This window comes from Microcaecilia unicolor, chromosome 11 (assembly GCF_901765095.1).
Source record: "Microcaecilia unicolor chromosome 11, aMicUni1.1, whole genome shotgun sequence".
NCBI lineage: Eukaryota > Metazoa > Chordata > Amphibia > Gymnophiona > Siphonopidae > Microcaecilia > Microcaecilia unicolor.
The window spans coordinates 129,100,985-129,127,186 of NC_044041.1; the positions used below are offsets into that span (position 1 = coordinate 129,100,985).

General features: G+C 46.6%; 1 protein-coding gene across 1 annotated transcript in view; it reads left to right on the forward strand.

Moving 5' to 3' along the window:
• DPP3 (dipeptidyl peptidase 3) overlaps nucleotides 1-26,202 on the forward strand; it is a 128,729-nt gene that overhangs the window by 25,338 nt on the left and 77,189 nt on the right. Inside the window, exons 2-3 of the mRNA XM_030218168.1 lie at nucleotides 13,482-13,799; nucleotides 15,510-15,599. Coding sequence (XP_030074028.1) covers nucleotides 13,530-13,799; nucleotides 15,510-15,599 — 360 coding nt within the window. The 5' untranslated portion in view covers nucleotides 13,482-13,529. The remainder of the gene's footprint in view (nucleotides 1-13,481; nucleotides 13,800-15,509; nucleotides 15,600-26,202) is intronic.

Sequence of the window (26,202 nt, forward strand, 5' to 3'; positions counted from 1 at the left end):
TAGGGGGGGAAGCCATTCGGTCAGCTGAGCATTCGCAGAGCAGCCAAGTGTTAAGTGTGGCTGCTCTGCGCATGCCACAGATGGCTTCATACACGCAGACAAGCTGCGTGTATAATAGCTTTCTACAGCCTTTTTTTTTTTTTTCGTTTACCTTGATCCTCCAATAAATTGCCACAGAAGTGCTTGTTATGCCTCTTGCATTTAAAAAAAAAAAAGCAGAAGTGCCTGCCAATCTCATCGCGTTTAGCTGACACTGGTGTCAGCTAAACATGCTGTGATTGGCTGAGAGAGACCTGTTGGGTCTCCCTTGGATCTTGCTTTCTCTGTACCTCTGCGTACAAGGGGGGAAGTCGCCGGGTGTATGAGCAGATCTTAGGAGCGTTCTATGGGTGTTGAATCAAAACTGCTCCTCAAGCTGCTGGCCATCAGGAGGAGCAAGAACCAGCAGATCAACTTCCTTGCACCAGCAACATCTCACAGTAGCCCCAGCCAGGCATCAATGAGAGGTGCGGACCTCCCATTAGATTTTCCACAGTAAAGGTAGGGACTGCTTTTGTTCATGGGGTCGGAAACGGCTGTGCATTGCCTTGCATATTCATAATACTAATTAGCTCATTATAATAGCTATTAGATCATTTGCATTCCGTTTTTGTTAGCTGCTACCGTGACAGGAAAATGGCTTGGAGAACCCTATTGTGCATGTCTTGTTTTACTGCTTGCTCGCTAAACCGGCTAGAACTAGTTTAAAAACCATGTTGCTGGCTCGTTAGGTTTAGTGTATCTGGCTCTAGTTGTTTGTATTATATAACTAACTAAGCACCTTTGAGTGACTGCATGAGAGAAAGAGAGAGAGGCCTGTTTAGTAGCTGGAAAGAGCTCAGGGCACGCCTACTCTCCCCCCGCCCCCCCCCAAGCAAGCTCCCAGGGTCAGGGGATTTATATAGTAAAGCATCAAGTTAATACTTATTTGATATGAGACGCATTCTAAGTTGTTTCCGTCTAAACATGTCAGGGAGTGGTTTCTTGCTGGCAGGATATAGAAAAAAAACAAGCACCGATTTTTCATATTGGAAGCTGTGTACCGCAATCCCCCGGATTCTGTAAATGGTGCTTTAAATTGTGTGTGCAAATTTGGGCACGTACCCAATTTGCATGACAATTTAATTGAATAGTGAGCCAATTAGCACTGATAATTGCTCTCTAACAATTAATTAGCTCTAATTGGCAAAAATTAAAATTTATATGCATAAATTGTACTGCAATCAGGTAGAAAAAAACCCCATAAGTATAAAAACATATATTGAAAAATGAGCCATGGTTTGTTTCTCCGTTATGTCTCCACACTCATCTTTTCCCTCATGGCGGTGCACCTCCACTTTCTTTCCGTCCACAGATAAACCTCCTCGGCTCCAGTGTTGCGACTCCTTTTTAATAGCACATGTGGCTCATTTTTCAGTATGCATTTTTCGGATATATGTTTTTATACTTATAGTTGTTTTTTTTCTACCTGATTGCAGTACAATTGCACCTCTTTTCTAGAGGTTCATATGCTCCATTCCTAAACACCTTTTTGGCATGTACTATTTTCATTTTCATTTATAAACGTGCCAGTGATGTAAACATTTCAGCTACATTTTAAACCCTTTCTACCATTACGTTTTACAAATGGCAAACTGATATTCTATGTGGTCTCATATATAAGTGCCTTCCTACATATACATTTTACAATTTTATGCTTGTACGTATACAATTAATAATTACCATTAATTTATTTATTTGTTGCAGTGTGTGTGTTTTATGTTTCAATCATTTTTATTAAGTTGACATATTCAGCTGTAACATTTCACATTACACAAGTAAGTTCCAGAACAGCAGTTGGCATATCTTCACATTTTGTATTTTTATTAAAATTAGTAGTTCCCCCCTAAACTACTCCCCCTCCCCTCCCCGTTCCCTACCCCCTTCCCTTCCCAAAGCCCCCCCCCTTTTCCCTTCTATGTCCAATAACAAGCAGAGGTTACAGGAGCAGCAGCAACGGGGATTATAGGTTCAATATCTGGCTCCGGACCATTGGGGTCATGGTTTCCCAAAAGGGTGCCCATCTGCATTCGAATTGTTGTCTTCTTATCTGTGGCTGGTTCCGCATTGCCAGATGTTCTGTATGTAAAAGTATAAGCATTTGAGTTTGCCAATATTGCAGTGATGGTGGTTTGTTCCCCAGCCACTCCTGCAGGATTGCTTTTTTCGCTACTACTGTAGCTCTTTTTACAAAGTCTGTGTATCCCTTCGGCGTTGGCTTGCTTAGCCTTGGGTGTCCAAAAAAGCAACGTTGGATCATATGTCCATCTTCGAGACCAGAGTTCTGTTACTTGTCGTAGTATACTTTTCCAAAACCAAACAACTGTTGGGCATGTCCAAAACATGTGAGCCAATGTAACCCCTTCTTGATGGCATTTCCACATGCTCCATCCGGTGATGCTCCCATATGGAACGCTCTTCTAGGCGCCACATATATTTTTAGTGTGAATTTATATTGTATTTCCCAGTACTCTGCCAGTTTTGTGGTCTGCCATAGCGACTGCACATGGTCTTTAAACATAGTCTCGGTTATCTGGCTTCCCAGATCTTGGCCGCGTAACCCACGTAATCCAATTCTGGCATCGTATCTCGGATGTGGCGATGATGGTAGGCCATGGGCACTTTCAATTGCGCCCCCAGTGACATAGCAGCAGCCAGTTCTTCCCTCACATCCTCGGTGAGGTCTGTCCAAGTCAGACTGGACACATAGTGCCTTAGCTGGTAATAATAGAAGTAGTCCGCTGAATTTATTTTGAACTGAGCTCTCAGTTCTGGAAACGTTCTGATACGCCCTTCGTCTTTGAGCACATGATACAGGTATTCTATCCCCTTTTCCTTCCATCTGTTATGTAGTAGATGACGGCAGAAAAAGACCTGCACGGTCAATCCAGTCTGTCCAACAAGATAACTCATATGTGCTACTTTTTGTGTATACCCTACTTTGATTTGTACCTGTGTTCTTCAGGGCACAGACCGTATAAGTCTGCCCAGCACTATCCCCGCCTCCCAACCACCAGCCCCGCCTCCCAACCACCGGCTCTGGCACAGACCGTATAAGTCTGCCCAGCACTATCCCCGCCTCCCAACCACCAGCCCCACCTCCCACCACCGGCTCTGACACAGACCGTATAAGTCTGCCCAGCACCATCCCTGCCTCCCACCACTGGCTCTGGCACAGACCATATAAGTCTGCCCAGCACTATCCCTGCCTCCCAACCACCAGTCCCGCTTCCCACCACCGGCTCTGGCACAGACCGTATAAGTCTGCCCAGCACTATCCCCGCCTCCCAACCACCAGCCCCGCCTCCTGATCTTGACTAAGCTCCTGAGGATCCATTCCTTCTGCACAGGATTCCTTTATGCTTATCCCACGCATGTTTGAATTCCGTTAGCTTCCTTCACCTCAGTATTTAACCACGCCGGCTGTCGTTTGGTCTTCCGTCCTCCTTCATTATATGCCCCCTCATTCCAGAGCGTCCTTTCAACTGAAAGAGACTTGCATCCTGTACAAATATTTTGAGTTCCCATTTTGGTATAAGTGGATTAAACAGTCCAAGCAACAGGAGAAATACCAGCATTTGAACCCTCATGAGTGCCTATGAAAATCTTCCTGTTTTTTTTCCTGGGCTTAAAGAGAGCAAATGTCCAACCCTGACCTGTCCTGATGACACCACCAGAGGTATGACTGTATTTATCGTACTTGTTAATGAAGAAAAGTGACTTACTCTCAGGGACATACAGAGCGTCACTTATGGAGCTAGATATTAAAATGACTTACCTCAAGGTCACGCAGAATCTGTGATAATGCCGGGTATTAGAACCAGTTCACTCAGAAATAAAATGACTCAACCCAAGTTCTCGCGCACACGGTTATTGGCCAAAAAACCCAAACAAACCTTTGACTGGGATGTTCTTATTCTAATATCTCACTCACTAGCTTGTTCAAACTCTTCTATACCCCTACTTCTCCCTGCAGTTACTTTACACTCACTTCTTTGTCCCCTCTCCATTTCATACTTACTCTTTCACCACTTTGATGCCCAGGGACCTGGCACTGCCAGTGATGGCATTTCACTACGTTTGTGGAAAACAAACTAGCAGATCAATATAATATCCAAACCACTTTATTGAAGATACCGTATTAAATGCCTGACACAGGCCGTGTTTCGCCCAACAATAGGGCTGCGTCAGGGGCTAATCTGTGTCTTCATTAAATGAGAGCGGTAGTAAATCATATATCAATGCATATCAGTTTAGTGGGAAGTAGCAGAAAAGTGGAACTAGATTTTTGGAATAACTGTTCTCATCTCACTACTAGTGTATATGATATACTTATACATACTTTTGATAGTTTGTACCCCTGACGCAGCCTGAGGGCGAAACGTGGCCACGTCGGGGAAACGCTGGTTTATGCTGCTTTTGCTGGTTTTTTATAAAGGAAATTCCTTTTGTCCTTGCCCTGATATATGATTTACTACTGCTCTCATTTAATAAAGACACAGATTAGCCCCTGACGCAGCCCTATTGTTGGGCGAAACACGGCCTGTGTCAGGCATTTAATACGGTATCTTCAATAAAGTGGTTTGGATATTATATTGATCTGCTAGTTTGTTTTCCACATTGGATTTTGCAGATCGCTTGCCTTGTTGTTTTCTGGGACATTTCACTACGTTTTCCAGAGGCATGTCCTACAGCACAAAGTTCTTGCCCTGTGACTTCACCAGGGCAATCTCATAGGGTCACCATTTCTGCTACTTCATGTCCTATTTGTCCAGCTCAATCATATAACAAATATATTAAATTCTATCAGAATATGAATGATACCATAATTGGGAAACATAGAAGAACATTCATATAACATAAATATGATGCAGCTCAATACAAATGAAACACCTTAAAGCACACATTAGAACATTCATATAACAGAGATATCATGTAAATGCTGTTCATACAGTACAATGCAGTCAAATATCTTAATAGGTTGGGGGCAAGTGCAGTTGAGATATATAAACAGGATAAGATGTGTAGTACAAAGTCATTGGGATAATAGATGGGTGGTTAAACCGAGGACAAATTATTTGTATTGTTGAATAAGATATGAGGAACTGGTCCATTTGAGTTCAGCATTGCCCCTTTGAGAGTAAGACCAGAGTGTGGGGGCTACTCCTGAGAAGGGTGTGATTTGGTGATGTCTGTTAACAGCAGTGGAGGGAGTTACAAAGTTACTCTGTTCCAAGGATGAGTTTTTAGAACAGTCTTGGTTTTCTGATAGGACTAAAAATCATACACTGCAAGTTAAAAAAAAAAAAACAGGATTAGCCCAAAAGTTTCCCTCCTGGAACTGGGTAATTTGGCAGCTCTGGGAGTGTAAAAGAGGATCAAATTGCCCCTGAAAATGGCAACCCGCAGTGAGATATGCTGCAACATTTTGGGACAACTAAACAGATTTTATAGAAGACACCGGGAGCTCCATAAACAAAGAGCTAAAACTAAGACCTGCTCTAATGTGCAGGAGACAGTGGCATCAAGTCTTTATTTTGTTTACAAAGGTTTGATATACCGCCAATGGCCAAAAACTATAGTTTCTAAGTGGTTAAATCGTCAACCTACAGAAAGACCAAAGAGAAGGAAAGAGCTGCAGAAAAGGGAGGGTGACAAGGAAGGGAAATGGAAGAGAGAAGAGAAGCAAAAGCTATTAATTTGCCTCAAAAACCTGTTAGAAAAGCCACATTTTGATCAGTGTTTTGAACTTAGTGTAAGATAATTCTTGCTTAATATCTAGTGGAAGGGAGTTCTAGCGTTTTGGACCAACATAGCTAAAGGCTGTTTCCCAAGAAATGGCCAGTTGTAAAGAGAAAGGGAGCAGGGGTAAATGATTGAGTAATGGGAGAGGGTGTAAAGGATTAAGGGAGTACTGATATAACCTAGGGCGGAGGGCAGACAATCTTTGTAAACCAATGTTAGAATCTATTTTGTATGAGCGAGCGGAAATGGGTATCCAATGTTCCAGTTTTAGGAAGGGTGTAACATGGTCAAAGCGATGACTGTTGTGAGGCATTTTGACAGCTATGCATTGTACTAGTTGTAGGCTCTTTGAGGCATGTAGAAGAAGTCCAGCATAGAGTGAATTACAGTAGTCTAAGTGTGTTATAAACAGACTAAGAATGAAAGCGGGAATAAGAGAGGGTGGTAAAAAGGTTCTAACGATACGATGAAGCGCAAAAAAAGAAGCATGGAGAACTGCATCTATTTGACATTTGAATGTAAGTTTAGCATCAAACATAGCATCCAGGATTTTAATTGAATCTTTGTAGGAGACCAGCTGACTGACAATAGTGGGCAAAAAAGGCTTGATACATAGACATCTGTCTGACACTGTTGTCTTTAGGAGGCAGCTAAAGACTTTCTTATTTTTTCAAGCATATGGGTTACAAAATTGAAATATACACAATGCTTTGATTGTTTGAGCAATGCAGTGTATGTGTCTTCTGTGTTACAATTATGTAATGGCTTAAGTCCTGTTTTGTGCAATCGTGTGTTTTGTTGTAGTCCACTTAGGCTTAGATGGATTATAAATGTGATGATAAATATAAACGCAGTTTGTCAAAGGCATATCTGTGTGCTCTCAGTGATAAATGGACATCGAGGACAATTCTATAATCTAGGCACCTGCATTTATGCCAGTGGTATAGCCAGATCTGATATTTTGGGCAGGCCCAGAGTTGACTTGGGTGGGACCTTCCAATCCACCCTCTCCACTCACTGTAGCTCATCATCTGCCCTTCTGACCCCACCCCCCCCTCATAGATATATAGAATGTAGTAGTAGTTCCCAAACCTTGTCCTGGAAGCACCCCAGCCTGTCAGATTTTCAAGATGTCCACAATGAATATTCATGAAAGAGGTTTGCATGCAATGGAGCCAGTGCGTGCAAATCTCTCTCATGAATATTCATTGTGGATATCTAGCTAATATGTCCCCGTGGATGTGGACATATTAGCTTGCTTTTCCCTGTCCTTTCCCACTCAGTGGATGCAGGCACATTGGTTCGCCTTTCCCTGCCTTTCCCACTCATCTGAGCCTCCGGAGTTCTTATTACCTCTGCTTTTCTCACAGCGTTAAAAAAAAAAAAAAATACAACAGAGGTCTTCCTTTGATTCTTCTATGGGACCGGAGCTGTGATACTCGGTCCGGTGAGGTAAGAGTGTTTTCTAAGTCCTCCAGGGTGGGCCCGCGATCGAGGCGTTTTTGGCGCGAAACCGCCACTTTGAATTTTCCCGCCATTTTCGGCGATGGCTGCAGAGAATGTAAAGCGCTGTTCCCGGTGTGGCTAGCGCAAATCAGCAATGGGGCTCTGTAAATCGTGCTGTACAGGTGTAAGAGCCGGCCCGAGCATGGCGAGCGATGATTCTTCCCGCTCAGAGCTGGCAGCGGACGCCATTTTGAATTCTCCACATGGTATGGCCTCCGTAGAGACGGAGAGCCCTGAGCCCGGGGGGGGGGGGGGGGGACCTCGAATTGAGGCTATTCAGGGAGCGGCTAGGCCCAGACGGGATCTGGGTGCCCAGGGCGAGTTTTTCTCCCCTGATTTTGTGTTATTATTGCATAAAGCATACATGCTGAAAAGAGCTCTCCCTCAAGGGTCATCTGAGGCCCCTTCTATTGTCCCCCCCCCCCCCCCCCCCGGTGGATTCTGGCCTGGGACTGCCCGCTGAGGCTATTTTCCCTGATAATTGGCATAAAGAAAAGCGTAGAAGGGCTAATTCCCCTTCAGATTGTGGTGCACCCCCCCCTCCCCCGTGGTCGGGCTGTGAGGATTCAGAGAGTTCTGGCAAACCTTCGTGGTCTGAGGAGCCAAAGTCAGGTGCAGAATTACCACAGGATCTGGATGATCCCTCCGCGGTGAGGATTTTCCACCGTGATGAGCTGCCAGCGCTTATTTCAGATGCCCTACAGGTCCTTTCTGTTGAAGAGCCTGACAGTGGCATGGCCTCCTCCGTGAATCCTAGGATGGCTAGTACCAAAAAGCCTGCTCGAGCCTTTCCTTTGCATGTCTCCATCCAAGAGCTTATTTCCGCTCAGTGGGCTGACCCCGAGGGACCTTTGAAAGTTTCCAGGGCTAAGGGGCAATTATACCCTCTGCGTGAGGAGCATTTGGCTCGCTTTGCAATGCCTAAAGTAGATGCCCTAGTCACTGCGGTGACAAAGAGAACTACCCTCCCTGTGGAAGGAGGAGTTGCCCTGAAGGATATACAAGACCGTAGGCTGGAAGCAGCACTTAAACGGTCCTTTGAAATTGCAGGTCTTACTGTTCGGGCATCTGCATGCAGTTGTTATGCTGCTAGAGCCTGCCTGGCGTGGTTGCAACAGGCAGTGGAACAGCCCAGAGATGGAGCGGAGCCCTTCTCGGATGTGGCTCCGCGGCTGGAGTCGGCCTTGTCCTTTTTGGCTGATACCTTTTATGATATTGTCAGAGCTTCGGCAAAATAAATGGCAGTAGCAGTGGCGGCTCGCTGTCTTATTTGGCTACGACATTGGGTAGTGGACATGGCCTCTAAGCAGAGGTTGGTGAAGTTTACCTTTCAAGGCCTTCTCCTATTTGGTGAGGAGTTGGGAAAAAAAAATTGTTAAAGGCCTGGGAGATTCTAAACCCCAGCGCTTGCCCGAAGATAGGCCGAGGCCTTCCTCCAAGGGCCAGGCGGTCCACTCCTCTTATAGACCTCGCTTCCGTGAAGCTAGAAGATACTGCCCGGGGCCTTCTGCTGGGTTCACTTCTCGTGCCCGTTTTTCAGCAGAGGAACTCCTTTCGCTCGGACAAGCGTTCCGCAGCCACTGGCTCTAGACCTGGAGTTCAGGGGTGACCCTCTCAATGATGGTGCGCCGGCCCCCTCCTCGCTTCCTGTCATCGGAGGACGTCTTTCCCTCTTTGCCGAGGAGTGGGCCAATATGTCCTCAGATCAGTGGGTTCTGGACCTGATCAGAGATGGCTACAGAATAGAATTCAACACCCCAGTAAGAGACTTGTTTGTGAAGTCCCAATGCGGTTCTGCCGCCAAACAGGCGGCGGTAGAGGAGCCTTTGCAAGGTCTGATTCAGTTAGGGGCCGTGTCCCCGGTACCTCCCGCCGAACACGGCTACAGCCAATACTCCATCTACTTTGTGGTGCCGTGAAAAGGTGGGTCTTTTCGCCCTATTCTGGACTTAAAAGAATTAAACAAGTCCCTGAGAGTGTGGCATTTCCACATGGAAACCCTGCGCTCCGTCATTGCTGCGGTACAGCCAGGAGAGTTTCTCACGTCTCTAGACATGAAAGAAGCTTACTTGCACATACCAATTTGGCCCCCGCACCAGAAGTTTCTGAGGTTTGCGGTGTTGGGAAAACATTTCCAGTTCCGGGCCTTGCCTTTTGGCCTCGCCACAGCTCCCCGAACCTTTTCGAAGGTAATGGTGGTAGTAGCTGCTTTGCTCAGGCGAGAAGGTATCAGGGTTCACCCGTACCTAGACGACTGGCTCATCAGAGCAGTCTCTGTAACAGAGAGCTAGCAAGCTACAGCCAGAGTGGTCTCAGTACTTCAGTCTCTAGGCTGGGTCGTCAATATGGCCAAAAGTCACCTGACCCCCTCGCAATCTCTAGAATATTTGGGGGCCAGGTTCGACACAGACTCGGGCTATGTATACCTACCCGAGCTAAGGCTGTGCAAGCTTCAGAATCAGGTCCGTCTGCGCCTGAGGATGCCCCGCCCGCAAGCTTGGGACATTGTCCAGCTGCTGGGGTCGATGACAGCCACATTGGAAGTGGTGCCATGGGCGAGAGCGCACCTGAGACCTCTACAGTATTCCCTACTTCAAAGATGGTCTCCAGTTTCTCAGGATTATCAATGCAGACTTTCTTGGCTCCCTGCGGCCCGACTCAGTATGGAGTGGTGGCTCTCAGACAGCATGCTGCGGTGAGGAATGCCGCTGGCGCTCCCCGATTGGTGTCTAGTAGTGACAGATGCCAGCCTGAAGGGCTGGGACGCACATTGCAAGGGGAAGCATGCCCAGAGTCTATGGAGGAGTCGGAGTGGTCCATTAACCGCCTGGAGTTGAAAGCGGTGTTTCAGGTGCCTCTGGCCTTTCAAGTGACCCTGGAAGGATTGGCTGTCAGAGTGATGTCGGACAACACGACAGCAGTGGCCTACATAAATCGACAAGGCGGCACTCAGTGCAGAGCACTGGCCGCGCAGGCCGAACAGATTTGCCACTGGGCCGAGCTGCATCTTCAGTTTCTGTCGGCAGCTCACATTGCAGGTCAGAGCAACGTGCAAGCCGATTATCTAAGCAGGCATCAGATCGATCCAGCAGAATGGGAACTAGCAGACATAGTATTCCTGCAGATATGTGCCAAATGGGGCAAGCCCGTGATGGATCTTATGGCGACAAGTTCAAATGCCAAAGTCCCATGCTTCTTCAGCAGACGGAGAGATCCTCGCTCGGCAGGGTTGGATGCCTTGACTCAGCCCTGGCCCTCCGGGCCTACTATATGTGTTCCCTCCGTGGCCCTTGATAGGGCGCGTGCTCCTGCGGATTCAGCTGCACCCAGGAGAAGTGGTCCTCATCGCCCCGGATTGGCCCAGGAGGCCTTGGTATGCGGACCTCCGACAGATGCTAGTGGAGGCTCCCCTTCCTTTACCTCTGGTACCGAACCTGTTGTCCCAGGGCCCGGTAGCCATGGAGGAAGCCTGCTGCTTTGGTCTTATGGCATGGCGATTGAGAGGGCGCAATTGAGGGACAAAGGCTATTCAAACACAGTCATTTCCACTCTTCTGCAGGCCCGCAAGCGTTCCACTTCCGTGGCTTATGCCAGGATTTGGTGTGCTTCAAAAGCGGCTCCTGTCTCACCGATTCTGGACTTTTTGCAGGATGGTGTACAAATAGGCTTGGCCTATAATTCCCTGCGGGTGCAAGTGGCAGCGTTGGCCTCCCTTCGTGGTAAGGTTGAAGGCGTGTCTTTAGCTGCTCATCCAGATGTGGCATGGTTTCTTAGTGGGGTGCTTCGGCTCCGGCCTTCCGTGCGAGCACCCTGTCCAGCTTGGAACCTGAGGCTAGTTTTGAAGGCCCTGCAGGCTTCTCCTTTTGAGCCGCTTTGGCGAGCATCGGAGAAAGATTTGACACTAAAGGCCGTTTTTCTTGTGGCCGTTACTTCGGCGAGATGGGTGTGAGCTCCAGGCGCTGTCCTGTAGAGACCCATTTCTGCAATTCTCAGAGTCCGGGGTCACGGTTAGGACCGTGCCTTCCTTCATGCCTAAGGTGGTTTCAGCGTTTCACCTAAACCAGCCTATTTTCTTGCCCTCCTTTGATAAGGAGGAGTTTCCAGAATCTTTTGGGCAGTTGCACCTGTTGGATGTGCGCAGGACTCTGCTGCAGTATCTGCGAGTTACTATCTCTTTCAGGATCTATGATCATCTGTTTGTTTTGCTATCAGGTCCTCGCAGAGGGTCTCCAGCATCTAAAGCCACTATTGCCCGCTGGCTCAAAGAAACTATCTTTTCAGCTTATCTGCTTGCCGGCCGGTCTCCGCCTGTAGCCTTTAAGGTGCATTCTACCAGAGCGATTTCTTCCTCTTGGGCTGAAACTGGAGCACTCTCTCGTCAAGAGATATGCAGTGCAGCAACATGGGCTTCTAAGCTCTCTTTTGTCCGACATTACAGGCTGGAGGTGGCTGCTAGGAGGGATGCGCATTTTGGAGCACAAGTGCTAGCGCGTGGTGTGACCTGTTCCCACCCTATATAGGGATTGCTTTGTTACACCACATACGTAATGGCTTCATCTGCTTGATGACAAGGAAGTGAAAATTAGGTTCTTACCTTGGTAATTTTCTTTCCTTTAGTCATAGCAGATGAAGCCATGAGCCCTCCCTGTATGATTGTCTGTATGCTGTGAATCTGTTTCAGGTTCTGTTCTTGTTTCCTGAAGTTCCTTCCTTGGGAGAAAGTTAGAAAACAATCTTCAGGATTCATGTTCACTTATAGGAGGATGAGTCCATTTCCTCCAGTTTATGTTTTGGAGGATGAGTTTATTCCCTCCAGGAGGTTGCGTGTATCCCCTCCAGTTATACAATAAGGAGGACGAGTTTATTCCCTCCAGGAGGATGTGTTCATTCCTTCCTTTTGAGTTCATGCCCTTGTTAAGGGGCCATCGTTCGCTGTGAGGAAAGTTCATGTTATTCCCATTGCAGTTTGCCATACTGCTTTGGAAGCTTCAAATACTGAAGAGGCAGTGGAGCTGGCTGGCCATGAGGCACTGTGAAACGTTGAGTGCTCTCTATCTCCCCCTGCTGGTTGATGGACACAACCCATACGTAATGGCTTCATCTGCTATGACTTAAGGAAAGAAAATTACCAAGGTAAGAACCTAATTTTCCCATCCTTATCTTCTTCTAACTCCTCCCCACATACCAGTATCTCTCCCTCTTTCTATCTTCCCTCTTGTCGTCGTCCCCCCCACTCCCCAGACCAGCAACACACTCTCTCTGTCTCTCCTGCCCTCCTCCCCAGGGTCCATCAAATGTTCTCTCTCTCTCTCTCCCTTCTTTGTCCACAGGTCCTGGCATCTCTTCTTAATCCCCCTCCCCCCCCCAAACACACGCACACTCTCTCACTTTCTCTGCCCTGCCCCTGTAGTCCATTAAATTTGCTTCTGCCAGTAGTTTTGAAGAGACTACTTCTTGCTGGCCCAATCTTCCCTCTGCCTTGCCCTGCCCTGCCCCCATTAACAGGAAGTCTGAGGAGGTGGGACATGGCAGAAGAAAGGACCCATACCTGCTGGAAGCTACATTTCTGCAGTGCTACTGGCACAAGTAAGTATGGAGGACCATTGGGGCAGGAGAGGAGAAAATGATATACCCGGCCGCAGGAGTAGGTTAACAAAATACTAAAGATTCCAGATTAGCTCCTGCAGCAATGTGTAAGATCATGGCACAATAGAGTGTGAGCTGGAAAAGGGGTCTGAATGCGTGTCACACTGAATGCATGTAACTTAGTATGTCTGCAAATTACACGTGCCCCTTCCATATTAAGGTGCCCTCACTTACACCAGTTCTGTGTTTGGTATAACTGCTAAATGTTAGGTGCATCAATATACTAGTATTCTATAACAGAACCCGGGAGGCTCCTACATTCGTAAATGGAATCATCCAGTTGTAGAATTGCTTCCCAAGTGTGTTAACAAGTTAAAACTTGCCTCACTTATGTTTTCTCTCTTTACTACTTTAGCTTGAATATTTTTCAATTAAAAAATGCTTAGAAACAGCTAACATCCAGGGGGTGTAAAGGTTGGGGACAGGAACACCATGAGCTTGTGACTGATTTGTCTCTTGCTATGGTGTGCTATAAATATAATCATTCTGGGTCTCTTGTCTTTTAGACACGATTTGTCTATCAGTTGGGTTACTTCACTCCTTCCTTCCTCGCCATGGACAACTCTCAGTACATCCTTCCCAATGATACTGGCATATCTTGCCTAGACTGCCGGGAGGCCTTCCAGCTGCTCTCAAAGTCCGAGCGACTGTATGCACACTACCTCTCACGGGCATCCTGGTACGGCGGTTTGATTGTGCTTCTTCAGACGTCCCCCGAGTCTCCTGCCATTTATGTTCTTCTGATCCGGCTGTTCCAAGCACAGGGGCCTAAGGAGCTGAAGAAGCTGGCCACCTCTCTGGGGCTGACTGAGGATGAGCAACAGGTATTCCAATGTTTTGTGTGTGCTCTGAGGCCTGTATGTCTGCCTGATGGTGATCACACATCTTTCTTATGTATGTTTTCCTACATGTATATCTGTCGGTGTGTTTTCACCAGACTTTTCACATGTTTGAATGGGGCGGTTTCAAGTGTGTTTAATGATCTAGGTAGAGGCACCTGGTTTATATGGTTGTTGCACGTGTCAATAACATGGTAACATAGGGTCAACGTTCAATATTTGTGGAAACAGTATTCAGCCCAAATGAGGCATACTTTTTGTAGGCGTTGACTGCCGCAGACTTTACTAGGTCTAGACACTCAGTACTTGCACCCGACCGGATACCTGCACTGAATATCCAGATGTTTGGAGGCGCCCAGAAATTATCTGGCTATGGCCACTATTCAGAATATAGCTGGATAGCTAACTAGGCATAGTTAAGATAGCATTATATGCAGTCTAACGTGCTCAGTTAGCTATTCAGGCACTGGCATTGAATATCTGAGGTGCCCAGATGACTTAGAGCTTGTCCATGAGTCTGCCTGCAGACTGCCCCAACACTGACTGGATAGTGCTGCAGCGGCCAGTTCTAATAGTGCCACTGAATATTAGCGGGTGGGATGACCAGTGCAATTTAACTGAGCAGGAGCCTCTTTTTCAGAAGAAGCTCACGATGAGTTATATTCAGGTACAGTTAGGTATTTCCCTGTCTCTAGAAGGTTTACAATCTAAGTTTGTACCTGAGGCACATGGAGGATTAAGTAACTCGCCCAAGGTCACAAGGAGCCGCAGTGGGATTTGAACCCTGGTTTCCCTGGTTCTCAGCACACTGCTCTAACCATTAGGCTCCTTCTCCCCACCATTGAGTAGCAGACCTAAACTAGTTGCAAACACTTTTTACTAAATATATTCAACACCGCTGAATGTATGTATTAATTTAAACACCACGGCCAGAGTTTAAATTAAAACACTGCCACTAATGAAAATTATCCCCATAGTAAATAATAGCAAATGAAGACCAAATGACCCATCCAGTCTGCCCAGTATAGAGCCTTCCTCTTAGCAGATGTGTATATAAAAGTTCCAAATTCATCCCAGCATCTGCTTCTTTCTTTCCTGTGTCATTCATGTGACCTTTCAACCTTCTCCTTCTGCCTTTCCCAGTTGTGATATAAGTAGAGGAGTGTGGTAGCTGTGTTAGTCCACTCTTAAGGTTATCAATAGAAATCAAACAAAATAAAACATGGAAAAGAAAATAAGATGATACCTTTTTTATTGGACATAACTTAATACATTTCTTGATTAGCTTTCGAAGGTTGCCCTTCTTCCTCAGATCGGAAATAAGCAAATTGCTTATTTCCGATCTGACGAAGAAGGGCAACCTTCGAAAGCTAATCAAGAAATGTATTAAGTTATGTCCAATAAAAAAGGTATCATCTTATTTTCTTTTCCATGTTTTATTTTGTTTGATTTCTATTGATAACCAGTTGTGATAAAAATCCATCACAGTATGCAATCGTATTTCTGTTGTTTAAAGTTGTAACTACTCAGGTCACACCCAATGTGCTTTATTCCCATTCTCTGACTTTATCCCATTACTCTGTTTTTCTACACCACTGAATATAACAGCTGGGGAGTTTGATTTTCTTACCAGTGGTAATAATGAAAATCTAGATAAGGGGCAGAATGGCCTAATGTCTTTTCTTCTTTCCTCAGGCTCTCCTAATCTACGCTGCTGGAGTATTTGCCAATATGGGCAACTATAAATCTTTTGGAGACACCAAATTCATCCCAAATCTGCCCAAGGTAAGTAACCACAGCAGGATAAATTGAGATATTATTCATTATTTATTTATTGGGATTTATTAACTTAATTTATGAAGAGATTCACCCAAGGTGGCGTACAGCAGGTTCATTTTAACATAAAACTTACAATTTTGTTAACAGCATAGCAATAGTAAAGTGACTAAACATAAGCATAAATTCAATCAATGAGCTAAATTTGAAAATGACAAATTGAAACCTAGTAATAGAGAGAGATGAGATAGGAATGTCTGAGAATGGTTGTTATTCCCTAAGTCTTTACCAAACCAAGATTGTGCCATACAAATCTGATCAATTTCTGTGATGGGTGCTCAAAGAATTAGATTGGAGATAGGCGCTGGTTATGGTGTACTTGCAAAACTGGATTAAAGCATAGGCAAACTAGGTATATGCCTAGGGCCCAAAGGTTTTTTTTTTTTGGGGGGGGGGAGGGTCATTCAGATGTGCTCAGGACACAGGAGGCTAGGGTTACCAACTGTTTGAATTTTTTCAGTTTTCTACATATTCTAAATGAACTGTCTGGAAGTCAGAATGATGATAAAGTGACCTGATTTTTTTCAGAGTTTAGTACACTATCCGCCTTATTTTCGAAAGAGAAAGACGCCTATATTTCGACCCAAATCGGGAGATGGGCGTTTTTCTCGCAAAGGCGCCCAAATCGGTATAATCGAAAGCCGATTTTGGGCGTTTCCAACTGCACTCCGTCGCGGAAACGAATAAAGTTGACGGGGGCATGTCGGAGGCGGGACTGGGGCGTGGTTATCAGCCGAGGAGAGATGGGCGTCTGTAGCTGATAATCGGGGGGGAAAAAAAAAAGGGTTTTTACTGCGATTTTGGGTCACTTTTTTTTGGACCCTTTTTTTTCACGAACAAGTCCCAAAAAAGTGCCCCAACTGCCCAGATGACCACTGGAGGGAATCGGGGATGAAGTCCCCGGACTCCCCCAGTGATCACTAACTCCCTCCCACCAAAAAAAAACCCACTTTAAAAACTATTTCCCCAGCCTGTATGCCAGCCTCAAATGCCGTACCCACCTCCATGACAGCAGAATGTGTTCGATCCTGTCACAGCCTTTCCCTGGATCAGATGTGGCTCTCGGGTGCAGTACAGGGTCACATCAGCATTGCATTGTGGTGGGTGTAGGGTATTGGCCTCCGTGATTTCATTAGCTTGTGTTACAGTCTCACAATGTTGGTAGTTGGTAGGCTCTTCTCCCATGGTGCTTTTCCCCCTGCCTACTGGGTCAGAGTGTGCCCTGTTGTGTTTCCTATTGTAGTCCATGCGGTAGTGGCCATTTTTGTAAGCCAGTTTTAGTTCCCTTTCCTGTGTTAGCCACGTTAGAGAACTTAGTTCTTACCTTGAATGTGGCTGAAAGAGGGCATTGTACAGCATTCTGCCAGCTCTGACCTACTGCTAATCTCAGTACCAGGGAGACTCGTTGCCAGTGGGGCACAACCTCTGATCTGCAGTTAACTGTGAGTAAACGCGGTTATTCCAATAAAGGACGTTTTCGGAGAGATTAGTCTTCAGGTGTCAACTGGTGTGCCAATGCAAGTCCTAGAGGCCTGTGTGTATGCAGGTCCCTGGAGCACTTTTAGTGGGTACCGCTGTGCACTTCAGCCAGGTGGCTCCAGGCCCATCCCCCCCCCCACCACCACCTGTAACACTTGTGCTGGTAAATGGGAGGCCTCCAAAACCCACTGTAGTTGCCCCCTTCACCCCTAAGAGCTATGGTAGTGTTGTACATTTGTGGGTAGTGGGTTTTGGGGGAGGGGGGTTGGGTGCTCAGCACCCGTGGTAAGGGAGCTATGCATGTGGGAGCGTTGTCTGAAGTCCACCGCACTGACCTCTAGGGTGCCCAGTTGGTGTCCTGGCATGTCAGGGGGGCGAGTGTACTACGAATCGTGGCCCCTCCCACGACCAAATGGCTCGAATTAAGATGTTTTTGAGCTGGGCGTTTTTAGTTTCCATTATTGCTAAAAAAAACCAAACGCCCAGCTCAAAAACATCCATTTTTTCGAAAATACGGTTCAGCCCGCCCCTTCACGGACCCGTTCTCGGAGATTAACGCCCATGGAGATAGGCGTTTGCGTTCGATTATGCCCCTCAATAGCTCTCCAATCCTCTCCTCTTCCAGTACAGAGACTGTGGTAGGATCCAGCCAGTGAGAGGGCTGCTCCAGTCACAGGGAGGAGGGGCTGAGCTGCAAGTGCTCTTTGGAGACTGAACTCTGTATGGGGCATTGGAGAGAGATGGTGAAATCAGTGAGTGTCCTGGGGTAAGAGGGCTTATTGAGAAGGAGTAGGAGTGGGGTAAATGTGAAAGGCCTCCTGCAGACCGACAAAAAGAGCTGGTACCAAATACAAAGCTTTACATAATGGTGGGCAGACCTGGTTGTGGGTGTCATTGACTGTAACGAGTAGATGAGCAGCAGGACAGAAGAGAGAAAAAGAGAGAGTGTGCATGTGACTGAAGAGAGTGAACATGCGCATGCGTGCATTCATGTGTCTGAAATGGGAGTGCATGCTTCTGAGTCTGTCATAGAAATAAAGTGTCCCTATGAAAATTTGGAGAAGTCCTCTGGTACCTATGTACTTGTGCGTATATATACTGAGTGAAGGGAAGTTTTTTTCAGTCCGGGTATTTTACCCAGCAAATAAGAAGTTCCCTGGGCAAATTCCTTTGAAAACTGTCATAATACAGCTTCCACTCTGTCTTGTCCTTTTAGAAGCACTGAAAAAATGATAAATATCATTTTCTCTGAAAACAAACAGGACATTATCTTCTCAAATCTGGGTGATGTTATCCGACAGAACCCTCGGCGGAGATCTTGAATTCTTTGGGACTGTCAATTCTGCATGTGTGTGTCCATCTCCCCCCTCTCCCCCCACCCCCCCCACCACCATGAGAGACCAGGGATGTTGTTTCTTCCATGGAGCTGAGAGGATGCAAGTTGAAATCTCCCAGCAATAGTTCCTCCCCTTTCGTACCAAGCTTATGGATATCTTCTATCAGATCCTTGTCCAGTTTCTCCATTTGTGCTAGAGGTCTGTAGATACCTGTTTGGATACAAATTCTATCTTCTCTTTCCAGGACGATCCATATTGCTTCTTCCTTTCCCCAGGTCCCCTGCATTTCAGCCATTCTGATATTTTTCACAAACAATGCCATTCCTCCACCTTTTTGGCCTTCCCTGTCCTTCCCTAAAAGATTATAGCCTAGTATGGTCGCATCCCATTCATGAGAATCATTGCACCATGTCTCTGTAATAGCAACATCCTTGTCACTTGCAGCAGATGCAGCAGTGGGTTAATTCCGCCTACCAGCAGGTGGAGATAGAGATAAACAAACTAAAGGCAGTGATGCCATACGGCCAGCTCCTTCCTCAGTTAGTATGTCTCTATCTCAGCAGTTGGTAGACGGCTTTTCTCTAGCTCCTGGGCCCAAGACCTCTGAGGGTGCTCTTGGGCCGGTGGCCAGTTTGAGCTGGGAGTGGCGGACTGGTGGTGGCCTCTTTGGCAGCATACTCAGTTGCTGGGTCCCTGCTGCACCTCAAATTCCCTCTGAACAGGCTTTTGCTGTTCCTTTCCTTCCCTGTTTGTTTCTGCCTCCTCACACACACAAAAAAAGGGAACCATAGAATTTAAGCACAGGGAAGTGTGTTTTTGCTGAGAGCAGGTTTGTGTTACTGCTGTCCGAGTCCTGTTTTCTATTGCTTGCTTGTCTGAGCCTGCCTCGAAGTGGAGTCGGAGAGTTTTTTTCTTCGGCTCAGCTGTCAGTTCTTGCGCTTTCCCGGTCCGGGGTAAGTCCTGCTGGGTTCCTGTTCGGGGCGGGCGATGGCAGCGGAGGCGGTAAAACGGCGTTCCCGATGTGGGAAACGGCGTTCAGCGGCGGGCCTTTGTAGCGCAGGGTTCGCTGATTTGGCGGGACTCAACGGAGCAGTGGCCCTCCCTGAGAGTGTGCTTTCCCGCCCGGAGCCTGGCGATTCTCGCTCCATTTTGCGATCAGTCGCGGAGACGGCTCCGGTAGCGGTTTTGGGCAAAGCTTCTTCTCCACTGGTAGGGGAGTCGGGGGGCCGTCAGGCACTGAGGGCGGTGGTGCAGGTGCCATGGTTGCGACCTCCTCCGTTGCGGGGGAGGGGTTTTCACCAGAGTTTAGTTTGCTACTCCATCAGGCGTTTTTGTTGAAAAGGGCCTTGCCTCCCCCCACTCACGTGGCTGCGACAGCTTCGGCCTTTGATCCTCTCAGGGGGTCTGGGGGTAACCAAGAGATTTTGGGTTTTTCCCCAGAGGATTTCTCCTCCCTTAAAAAGCCTAGATTTTTTTTTTTTTGGGGGGGGGGGGTCTGAGGAGGGGTCCTGCATACAGTCGCCTGCAGTTCCCTCCGTGGTGGCTCTCTCGGAGCAGACGGGGGTAGAGGACGTGTAGGACGGTGTCCTCACTGACCAACTGGAGGACTCTTCTGCTGTGAGGATTTTCCATAAGGAGGAGTTGGCCTCCTTTATCTCTCAGGCGCTGGAAGCCCTGAATATAGAAGACCCTGAGGTTGCGGCTTCTCAGGCAGTCAACCCCAAGATGGCTAGTACCAGACAACCTTCTAAGGCCTTTCTGGTACATGAAGCTATTGAAGAGTTGATTTCGGCCCAGTGGGCGGATCTGGATGGGGGGCTGAAAGTAGCCAGGGCCATGGCCAGGCTGTATCCGGTTTCAGAGGACAGTTTAGAGCAGTTTGCTCTACCTAGGGTGGATGCCCTGGTGACGGCAGTCACTAAGAAAATTGAAAATTCTGCAGGAAACAAAACACTTCTTGGAATCACTATGGATTGATAGGAGTGTACTACTGTCCGCCTGGCCAGGATGAACAGATGGATGCAGAAATGTTAAAGGAAATTAGGGACACAAACAAACTGGGCAATACAATAATAATGGTTGATTTCAATTACCCTGATATTGACTGGGTAAATGTAACATCGGGACAGGCTAGGGAGGTAAAACTTCTTGATGAAATCAAGGACAGCTTTATGGAGCAGCTGGTACAAGAACTGACAAGAGAAGGAAAAATTCTAGACCTAGTCCTTAGTGGAGCGCATGATCTGGTGCGGGAGGTAATGGTGCTGGGGCCGCTTGATAACAGTGATCATAATATGATCGGATTTGATATTAGCTTTGAAGTAAGTATACATAGGAAATCAAATACATTAGCGTGTAACTTTAAAAAAAGGAGACTAAGATAAAATGAGAAGAACGGTGAAAAGAAAACTTAGAGGAGCGACTGCGAGGGTCAAAAATTTACATCAGGCGTGGATGCTGTTCAAAAACAGCATCCTGGAAGCCCAGGCCAAATATATTCCGCATATTAAAAAAGGAGGACGGAAGACCAAACGACAGCCGGTGTGGTTAAATAGTGAGATGAAGGAAGCTATTAGAGCTAAAAGAAAACCCTTTAGAAAATGGAAGAAGGAACCGACTGAAAATAATAAGAAACGGCATAACGAATGTCAAGTCAAATGCAAAGCACTGATAAGGAAAGCTAAGAAGGACTTCGAAAAAAAGATTGCGTTGGAGGCAAAAACACCTAGTAAAAATTTTTTTTAGGTATATTAAAAGCAGGAAGCTGGCAAAAGAATCAGTTGGACTGCTAGATGACTGAGGAGTAAAAGGGGTGATCAGGGAAGACAAAGCCGTAGCGGAGAGATTAATTTAATTCTTTGCTTCGGTCTTCATCGAGGAAGATTTGGGTGGGATACCGGTGCTGGAAATGGTATTCGAAGCTGACGAGTCGGAGAAACTTAATGAATTCTCTGTAAACCAGGAGGATGTAATGGGGCAGTTCTACAAATTGAAGAGTAGCAAATCTCCTGGACTGGATGGTATTCATCCCAGAGTACTGATAGAACTGAAAAATGAGCTTGTGGTGCTATTGTTAGAAATATGTCATTTATCCTTAAAATCGAGCGTGGTACCGGAAGATTGAAGGGTGGCCAATGTAACTCCGATTTTTAAAAAAGGTTCCAGAGGAGATCCAGGAAATTATAGACCAGTGAGTCTGACGTCTGTGCTAGGCAAAATGGTAGAGACTATTATTAAAAACAAAATTACAGAGCATATTCAAAAGCATGGATTAATGAGACAAAGTCAACATGGATTTAGTGAAGGGAAATCTTGCCTCACCAATCTATTACATTTTTTTGAAGGGGTGAACAAATATGTGGATAAAGGGGAGCCAGTTGATATTGTGTATCTGGATTTTCAGAAGGCGTTTGACAAAGTACCTCATGAAAGACTTCAGAGGAACTTGGAGAGTCATGGGATAGGAGGTAGTGTTCTATTGTGGATTAAAAACTAGTTAAAAGATAGAAAACAGAGAGTAGGGTTAAATGATCAGTATTCTCAATGGAGAAAGGGTAGTTAGTGGGGTTCCCCAGGGCTCTGTGCTGGGACCGCTGCTTTTTAACATATTTATAAATGACCTAGAGATGGAAGTAACTAGTGAGGTAATTAAATTTGCTGATGACACAAAGTTATTCAAAGTCGCTAAATCGCGGGAGGATTGTGAAAAATTACAAGCGGACCTTACGAGACTGGGAGACTGGGCGTCTAAATGGCAGATGACATTTAATGTGAGCAAGTGCAAAGTGATGCATGTGGGAAAGAGGAACTCGAATTATAGCTATGTCATGCAAGGTTCCACGTTAGGAGTCATGGACCAAGAAAGTGATCTAGGTGTCATCGTTGATGATACGTTGAAACCTTCTGCTCAGTGTGCTGCTGCGGCTAAGAAAGCAAATAGAATGTTAGGTATTATTAGGAAAGGAATTGAAAACAAAAATGAGGATATTATAATGCCTTTGTATCGCTTCATGGTGCGACCGCACCTCGAATATTGTGTTCAATTCTGGTCGCCGCATCTCAAAAAAGATAAGTGGAATTAGAAAAGGTGCAGAGAATGGCGACGAAAATGATAAAGGGGGTGGGACAACTTCCCTATGAGGAAAGGCTAAAGCAGCTAGGGCTCTTCAGCTTGGAGAAAAGGCGGCTGAGGGGAGATATGATAGAGGTCTATAAAATAGTAGTGGAGTTGAATGGGTAAATGTGAAGCGTCTGTTCACGCTTTCCAAAAATACTAGGACTAGGGGACATGCGATGAAGCTACAATGTAGTAAATTTAAAATGAATCGAAGAAACATTTTCTTCACTCAACGTGTAATTAAACTCTGGAATTTATTGCCAGAGAATGTGGTAAAGGCAGTTAGCTTAGCGGAGTTTAAAAAAGGTTTGGACAGCTTCCTAAAGGAAAAGTCCATAGACCGTTATTAAATGGACTTGGGGAAAATACACTATTTCTGGGATAAGCAGTATAAAATGTTTTGTACATTTTTGGGATCTTGCCGGGTATTTGTGACCTGGATTGGCCACTGTTGGAAACAGGATGCTGGGCTCGATGGACCTTTGGTCTTTCCCAGTATGGCAATACTTATGTACTTATGATATGCAAGACAGACGGCTAGAGGCCTCTTTAAAACGTGCCTTTGAGGTGGCCGCTTTGACACTTCAAGCTTCTGTTTGTAGTTCTTATGCGGCTAGAGCTTGTCTCAGTTGGCTACATTCTGTCATGGATTCGATGCCGGAAACTCCTCAGATGTCGCTGATGGATATTGGGCTGGCGTACTTGGTGGATGCCTTGTATGATTTCGTCCGTGCTTCGGCCAAACTCATGGCCTTGACTGTTTCCTCTTGGCGTCTTCTGTGGCTCCATCATTGGGCCACAGATATGGCCTCTAGCAACAGCTCATTAAATTGCCTTTCCAAGGGAAATTGCTTTTTGGGGAAGACTAGAAAAGATTGTTAAAGATTTGGGGGATTCCAAATCTCAGCGTTTTCCAGAGGATAGACCCAAGTCTACTTCCAGGCAGGGAGCCGCGAGGTCACGTTTCAGAGAGACGCGACGGTATCACGCGGGGCGGTCCAACACAGCCTTTCAGCGTCCTTGTTTTGGGCAGCGTTCTTCCTTACGCAGCGAGAAGCGTCCGGCTGGACCCCCTGTTATGATTGGGGTCTGAACCCCTCTCAAACTTACCTCTTTCCTGGGAGTCAGCTTCTTAGCTGGCTTCTGTTTCTTTCTCTGTCCTTTCTGAGCTGGCTCTGTCTCTCTGTGCTGGCAGCTTCCAGCAGCAGGGCTCTAATTGTTTCACTATACTGCACCTGTGTGGGTACATAAGTACATAAGTAGTGCCATACTGGGAAAGACCAAAGGTCCATCTAGCCCAGCATCCTGTCACCGACAGTGGCCAATCCAGGTCAAGGGCACCTGGCACGCTCCCCAAACGTAAAAACATTCCAGACAAGTTATACCTAAAATGCGGAATTTTTCCAAGTCCATTTAATAGCGGTCTATGGACTTGTCCTTTAGGAATCTATCTAACCCCTTTTTAAACTCCGTCAAGCTAACCGCCCGTACCACGTTCTCCGGCAACGAATTCCAGAGTCTAATTACACGTTGGGTGAAGAAAAATTTTCTCCGATTCGTTTTAAATTTACCACACTGTAGCTTCAACTCATGCCCTCTAGTCCTAGTATTTTTGGATAGCGTGAACAGTCGCTTCACATCCACCCGATCCATTCCACTCATTATTTTATACACTTCTATCATATCTCCCCTCAGCCGTCTCTTCTCCAAGCTGAAAAGCCCTAGCCTTCTCAGCCTCTCTTCATAGGAAAGTCGTCCCATCCCCACTATCATTTTCGTCGCCCTTCGCTGTACCTTTTCCAATTCTACTATATCTTTTTTGAGATACGGAGACCAGTACTGAACACAATACTCCAGGTGCGGTGTACTGGCTTCAAGTGTTTCACGGTTTTCCATTGGTGTGGGTTGGGCCTCTCTGGGTCAGTGTGCTTTTGCTTATGTCTAGGGAGTGTGACATCATCAGGGAGGGCCTTGATAAGGAAGTGGTGTTGTTTCCTTCAGGGCCTTTGCAACAGTGGTGTTTGCTTTAGGTAGGGTGGTGCAGTGTGCACTTCTGACTTTGTGTCTAGTTTCCCTGCTTGCTTTTGCTAAGGTCCAGGTTAGTGTTAGTGCAGTGTGCACTGGTGACTGTGTGTTTAGCTTTCCTGCTTTTCCCTTATGGTTCCCCTGCTTTTCCCTCTTGGTTTTGGAAGCATTGCTGTGTGTAGGGCTTTGGAAGCTCTGTTGCTGATAGAAGTACTTCAGGGTTTGGTGTTGTTAGGAACACTGCAGAGTTTGCTGTTAGAAGTACTTCTGGTGTTTGTGCTATTGGGAGCATTGCAGTCTTTGCTGTTGGTGTTTGGTGATTTAGAATCACTTTTGGCTTATGTGTTAGCTTCCCTTCTTTTTCCTTGTGGCTCCCCTGTCTTCCCTTTTAGTGCTAGGAGCTCTTCTGGTTGCTTGCCAGAGTAGTGCTTGGGAAGCACCTTGTTAGTTGTATCTAGCTTGCTAGAGCAGTGCTTAGGTAGCTGGTTAGTTCTGTGTTTAGCTTATTAGTGTAAAGCTCTGCTTGTAGCTTGGTGCTTAGTAGCACCTGTGTTAGCTTTGTGTTTAGTTCCCTGCTCTGTTAGTTTAGGGCTTAGGAAGTCCCTTTCTTGAGCAGGGATTAGGAGCTCCTGTTTAGTATAGGGCTTAGGAAGTCCTTTTGTCAGTTTACTGTTAGGAACACTCCTGCTGGTTTAGGGCTTGGGAGCACGTAGATCAGTTTAGGTTTAGGAGCACTTCTGTTTCCAGTCCTGGTCCCTATGTCATCCGGTATCCAGTAAGTCCTGTCGGCTACTCGAACCCAGGAGCTCAACTTCTGGGGGGCTTAGTAGCTAAGTGCAGGTGAAGCTGTGTGGACCAGTCCGGTGTGCTCCAGTCCAGTGTTCCAGTCCTGTGTCCTCCAGTCCGGGGGATTCCAGTCCATGTGTTCCGGCTCGCTGGGCGGTGCCTGCAGTCCCTGCCGGTGCCGGTGTGCTTGCCCAGCATTGGTTGGTGGGTTTTGCCTGCTGCTGTCGCTCCTCGTCAGCAGCTCAAGGGCTCACGTTTGCTCCAGAGCCTGGCCCCGCGGGCTCTGAACCTGAGAACCTGACACCCCCTCTCATCAGGGGGCTCCTTCTCGGGCCTCCCAATGATTTATTTTATTTATTTATTGCACTTGTATCCAGGGTAGAGATACAATTAATGTTACAAAGAGATCAAGGATCTCTATTATCCCAACTCTACAGATCCCACCGCGACCTCTCTAACCTCAACTCTATTCCTCTACTCCCCTCCTCTTCTCTGCCCTTCTCTTGCGCCCTATGGAATGCCCGCTCTATCTGTAACAAACTCCCCTATATCCAGGACCTCTTTATCTCGCGTTACCTCCATCTGCTTGCCATAACAGAAACCTGGCTCTGCCCTGATGACTCTGCTTCAGTCGCAGCCCTCTGCCATGGCGGTTACCTTTTTTCACATACTCCTCGCCCTGCTGGTCGCGGGGGCGGTGTTGGACTACTTCTCTCTCCCTCCTCCAGATTTCAACCCCTTCTTCCACCTCAATCTCACTGTTTTTCCTCCTTTGAAGTCCACTCTATCCGGCTTTTCTCTCCTCTGC